The sequence below is a fragment of the Toxorhynchites rutilus genome, chromosome 1, assembly GCF_029784135.1.
Source record: "Toxorhynchites rutilus septentrionalis strain SRP chromosome 1, ASM2978413v1, whole genome shotgun sequence".
Taxonomy (NCBI): domain Eukaryota; kingdom Metazoa; phylum Arthropoda; class Insecta; order Diptera; family Culicidae; genus Toxorhynchites; species Toxorhynchites rutilus.
The window spans coordinates 40,361,028-40,366,549 of record NC_073744.1 but is presented as its reverse complement, the minus strand read 5'-3'; the positions used below and the strand labels follow the sequence as shown (position 1 = coordinate 40,366,549).

The 5,522-nt window shown below is 38.8% G+C and overlaps 2 protein-coding genes across 4 annotated transcripts; one reads left to right on the top strand and one right to left on the bottom strand.

Moving 5' to 3' along the window:
- Positions 1-878: 878 nt before the first annotated feature.
- LOC129776102 (uncharacterized) lies at positions 879-2,742 on the top strand. 3 transcript variants are annotated; one of them, XM_055781512.1, is made up of 4 exons: positions 879-1,545; positions 1,604-1,859; positions 1,920-2,036; positions 2,094-2,742. In XM_055781512.1, the coding sequence occupies exons 1-4, from the start codon at positions 1,473-1,475 to the stop codon at positions 2,542-2,544; spliced, it is 897 nt and encodes a 298-aa protein (XP_055637487.1). In that variant the 5' UTR covers positions 879-1,472; the 3' UTR covers positions 2,545-2,742. The 3 variants fall into 3 exon arrangements, with proteins under 3 accessions (XP_055637487.1, XP_055637505.1, XP_055637497.1); XM_055781530.1 differs by having other exon boundaries at positions 882-1,449; XM_055781522.1 differs by having other exon boundaries at positions 882-1,545; positions 1,607-1,859; positions 2,094-2,741.
- Positions 2,743-2,773: 31 nt separating this feature from the next.
- LOC129776120 (huntingtin-interacting protein K) lies at positions 2,774-3,510 on the bottom strand. The gene is made up of 3 exons (XM_055781542.1): positions 3,232-3,510; positions 3,062-3,169; positions 2,774-3,003 (listed from the first exon to the last, which is right to left on the bottom strand). The coding sequence occupies exons 1-3, from the start codon at positions 3,379-3,381 to the stop codon at positions 2,908-2,910; spliced, it is 354 nt and encodes a 117-aa protein (XP_055637517.1). The 5' UTR covers positions 3,382-3,510; the 3' UTR covers positions 2,774-2,907.
- Positions 3,511-5,522: the final 2,012 nt, after the last annotated feature.

The window sequence follows — 5,522 nt, the reverse complement described above, 5'->3', positions numbered from 1 at the left end:
TTTAATTATTTTATTTTATACTCGATTTTATTGACTCAATAAAATTTTTCGAAAAATATCAAAAGATATTTTTGGGCTTACCTGTCCCGTTTTCATACCTGAACTATTTGGTCAGCCTACTCTTGTCCAAAATAGTTTGAGAATCTCTGGTTTAGAAGGATACGGCCGGTTACTCTCGACTAACTCGAGGTTAGCAATGGTGTTATTTTGAGGAACTGGTCAAGTTAGAAATATTGAAATGGACTTCCGTTGTCTTTCGTTGTGCTCGACTAGCTGTTGAAGGTGAGCGACGGTGAGACGAATAGAAAAGACAAACGAAATAATAAAAAAAAGAAGAACGCAAAGGAATTAAACTTTTAGAGCCCCCGAAAACTGCAGAGTGACTCCAATAGAATAGTTGTAATATGCGCATATGCATATCTCTCCATACTGATTAAGAATCCGACCGAACTATCGACCAACAAAAAGTCTGCAGTCTGTGGGGGCTCTTCTACTAGCACTCTTCAGAAACCGATGAATCGGCTATATTTGAGAACTGCTCAAAACGAAAGTGTTTTAAATAAACGACGCATTTCATGAAATAATCAATTTTCACAAAACAAAATTGAGTGAAATTACGGGAAGATGAGTGTTAAACAGAGCGTCAGCCACGATCGAAATCGTTCAGAAGAGAAATGTTCTCGTTGAGGAGGTCAACTTTCGAAGCGATGCGAATTTCGAAGATCTTCTGAAGTTTTATTTTCGGTAGGATCATCAGGGTAAACCTTACCTGATACTCCAATGCCAAATTATATGTATTTCGAGTGACAAGGTTGTGTGAGTGTAAGTTGGAATTTTTTCTCTTGTTGAGATTCCCTGGTATAATTTAAAATTGATCCTAAAGCTCCACTAAGCTTATAGTCAACAGTGATGCCGTTAAGTGCTTGATTCAAGAGTGGTCGAACTAGATAGACATCACGGGCGGTATCGAGCTTGAGGTGAAATGTAGTTCAATATAATGGTAAAACGAAAGACAGTGTGCACATTTATATCTTATCAGTCAAGCAGTGAAAACCCCAACTTATGATTTGCGATAAGCGAATTCCCTTTCCGCCGTATTGCTATTACGAAAACAGTTCAAATTCTCTGTTCGATCGGGCCACTTGACCTCCCTTCGGTTGCAGCTGATATTAACTGAGTTTGGTACTCACTCAGCGTTGTGATAAGATTCCCTACATAACAACAAGTAAACATTTGGATGAAATTTGCGGAGCAATAAATGTTTGAATGTTTGTTAAAATGAGAACCAATTACCAGCTATTGCATTTGTAAGCCGCAATAAAGTGCAAATCTTATCAAAGGGACGGTAACTGATATCGGCCAGAATCTTCAGCGAATCGGAAACCTCTGTACTTCAATTGCCTGCCGGAAATGTGCTTCAATTGCCTTCGAAGAAGTGAACATGATTAGGTGATTTTTGTAGTTATTGCACTATGTTTCTGAAAGTTGGCATATGCATATATCAGCTGTGGCTTATAATGATAGAAGTGGCGCGCGCAAATGATGGTACGCGTAAGCACAATTCAGAGCAAATTGATGATAACCGCTTTTTTTTTGTTTTCAGCAGTCGTTTACGAAGATGGCCCAATTCATTACGATCAACTACCATGTGGTCAATTCTTCTGCAACCAAACCACTCAAGAATGCATTAATAACATGAGTTGCGAATGCAAACCTCAGTTCGAGTATAACCCTGATGATGGTCATTGCCATATTTGTCCTAGTGATGGGCATTTCTGTATCTCCTGCTGTTTCGGTGGGGCCGTTTGTCACGCAGGTCGGTGCCAACATTGCTGGAAGGATCAGAATGGCGATTGCATGTATGCATTTAAATCATTCGCAAAACAGTTGTATAATGATAAATTTATTTTTTTATGAAGGTCCCAGGATTCGATTTTTTTCATAACTGCCGCTCAGTTTGCGCTGGTTACCGCAATGGTTTTGGGAATTTTAGCACTGGGATTGCTGTTGTATAAAACATGTCGAGCGAGGACAAGGTTACTTCATATCACCCTATCAAGAATAGAATGGATTTAACATTGTTCAATTTCCAGACGTAATGCTCAACCATCTTCTGAGAACGAAATCAGTCGTTTTAGTTTGAGTCGTATATCGTTGACTTCGATACAGGTGAGAGTACTACGAAGATTGCGTGATCGACCACCAAAGTACGAAACTCGTCATAATTACGAATTCAATCGGAGGGAACGTTCCCAAGCGAGCCCGAGGAGACACACCACGACCCCTGTAAGTCGACAGTCGGGTTTGGGAGATCCTCCACCGGCCTATGATGGGGACACGGCCTCCGTTGTCGATATTCCCCCACCATATTCTGTGGATCTGCCTCACACAGACGCAAGAATCACTGTTCCAGTTCAACAGAGTATAGCTAACGTGGTGGACAGAAGCGGTGAAGTTATAGAAAATGGTGTCGATAATAAGGCATTCGAAAATACGGAAGTGTGTGAAGTTAAACATAATGAACATAAAGTCATACATATATAAGACTGCTAAACTAGTCGAATATTACTGTTTCGAATATAGTTGATTTCAGCAAAAAAAATATAAATTTTTTGTGTAACACAGCAGTTTGTATGTACTAAAAAATATCAATGATTTACTTCAAGATTCAACATTTGATAGTATGTATGAAAGGAACTGATTGAAATTTGCTTTTTTCTTTTCGCCCTTCTTAATAAATATTGTTTTGTGTATCATGTTATCTAGAGATGTATTATTGTTATTAGTTTGTTTAATTGTGATAATTACTATACAATTGAATAAGCGTTTCCTTAATCCCCGATTACTCGAAACACTTTCAAAGTGACCTGTTCCGATTATACCAATCGCGGTCCGAGCATTCTACTGTTAATTAGTGAGAGCTTCCAAGGCAGAAACAACATCCCCGCGATGCACTCGAAGTGTTTCCTCTGCCTTTGATCGGGTGATTTCCATTTCTCTTATCTGAAATTGGTAATTAGTAATGTTAACAACACTTCATTTTGAAAAATAATAACCATACAATCAATTCAATGTCTTCCTTCTTAACATGAACTTTCTGAAGTTCACGCTCTTTGGCTAGCTTTTCCTCATTTTCCTTATTTCGTTTCTCCTCAAACATGTTAGCGGCCTGTAAAAATGTACATTTATCAAACAGAAGTTTGTATTTGGGCGTTTAGGTTATGTACTTACATTCGTGATTTCCTTGGAAGTAATTTCCTTTTCCTCGGCATAATCGGTCACACGTTCTAAATCTGCGGCACCACTGTCGTGTTTGGAAGCTTTCTTTTGCTTTTTGTCGCCTGCCTCATCGACACCGTTAACTTCCTCCGGTTCAGTCATGGTGCTAGTTCACAGAGAAATGCTAGAGAAATAATGTTTTGGACAAACAGTTCCCGATTGAAAATGAATCAGATTAGTTTTGCAGTAAGCCGCTCCGTTCGACTTTTACGACTGACAGCAGTGTGAACAGGAGCATTTTGAAAAAAAAAAATTGTTGAGCAGTGTGATCAAATCCAACGATTCAAATAAATCATATATAACCAAGGAGTTGCTAAGCGGGTCCTTTTGTAACCAGCATAGACAATCATGGCATAAAAATTATAACCTAAAACTAAAAGAAATCGTATTTTAATCGCAAATCGCAGATAGAGTTTCCGGATGAATATCCAAACATCTGAGAACTATCCGATGGAATCATTGGCTACAGGCCATCGCCAATTCTGAATATATTTGCATCAATATTACTCCAAACAATAAACAATGCGTGAGCCCTGCGCGAGGCCTAGCTTTAAGTGCGCTACACATACAACGTCCCGTCACCGTGAAGTCAACGTGAAGGAATGAAATATATTCTCCCATGGAGATCGTATGGTAGCATTCACATGCACCATCACCGGCAACTTTGACGTCGGCAAAATAAAGTGCGATTCACATACAACATACACGTCACGTTCACGTCCCGTCACGTTACGATACGTCAATGATTCTACCATGAAATTCTCATGAAAACATTCACATACACCAGCAACGTAACGACCCGTCAGCATACCTTCAACGAAAACGACCGGCAGGGTTTGTAGAAAAGAATAATTGACGGAGACGGACGGCTCGTTTGGTTTTTGTCTGGGCTTTGTGTCTCGGCTTTTGTTTTGATTTGGTTATACAGTAATTTACATCTACATCGACATTAAGCTAATTGAACAGATCTGTGATGCAACACGTTTAATTAGACATTTTTACCTCTAGTTGGACATTTTTGTAAACATTGAGTTCGGGGCCCAAATTAAGGCCCCACATTGAAAGTCGCCACCAGTCGCAGATGTCCAATTACTGGTCAAAACCGACTCCAATGCGACACTGAGTGGTGCCTCAGCATATCGCTTTATAAGTAACTTACTGTATTTTTTATGCCAACATATCTCTTAGCTCCAAATTTCGGAGTGAAAATCCGAATCAGTTGAGAGAATTATTCTATTTATTATTATTATTATTATTATTATTATTGCATAAGGGTCGGACTACGGGGTTTAAGCATTTAAATAGTTGAATTCAATGATTCTTATTGAATTTTTCAAAATTTAGAACTGATTCTAGGCATGCTTATTTGAAAGAGGGCATTGCAATTTAAAATTGTTGTAGGTGGCGACACCATGAATAAAATTAAATAAACCATTCGTTAGGCATTTGACGTGACGGTGCTGGTGGAAGCATTGACTGCCTGTGTGAATTGGTGGAGACGTTTACGGAACGTAGACTTTCTTCTCCGTAACGTGCTATGTGAATCGCACATAAGTCCAAGAGAATAGTCGACGGGACGGTGACGGTGACGCTGTATGTGTAGCACACTTTATGCTGCCTACGCTCAATTAGTATTGATTGAGATAGGGTTGTCAGGGCTCTGCAAATAAAAACATTGCATAGATTTGCCTTATTTGGTATTGATATGGAAACTGAACTTTTGAGGATGCGATTCTAAATGAGAAGTACACTGAAGTCGCTTTTTACGCGGTTTTTTTAAACGCGGTTTTTGGAATTTACGCGGTTTTTTACGCAGATTTCGGAGTTTACGCGGTTTTTTTACGCGGATTTCGGAATTTACGCGGTTTTTTTTACGCGGATTTTGAAATTTACGCGTTTTTTTTAGGCGGCACGCATTAACTTCGTGAAATTCGATATGTTAATTAATGTGACTTTTCGCGAAATAATTTAGTATTGTATCACTGATTAGTACCTGAAAAACAAAAGAAGATACAGATAGCAGGATTGTACCATGCAAAAAAAAAATCAGGTAATCAGTTGTTAGAATATGGGTTACATTTTAAACTAATAATTCGCTGTTTGTTAGATTTTTCCACGGCGTTTGAAAATTACCCGGTTTACTTTCACGCGGTTTTTGGAATTTACGCGGCTTTGTTATACGTGGATTTAGGAATTTACGCGGTTTTTTTACGCGGATTTTGGGATTGACGCGGTTTTTTGTT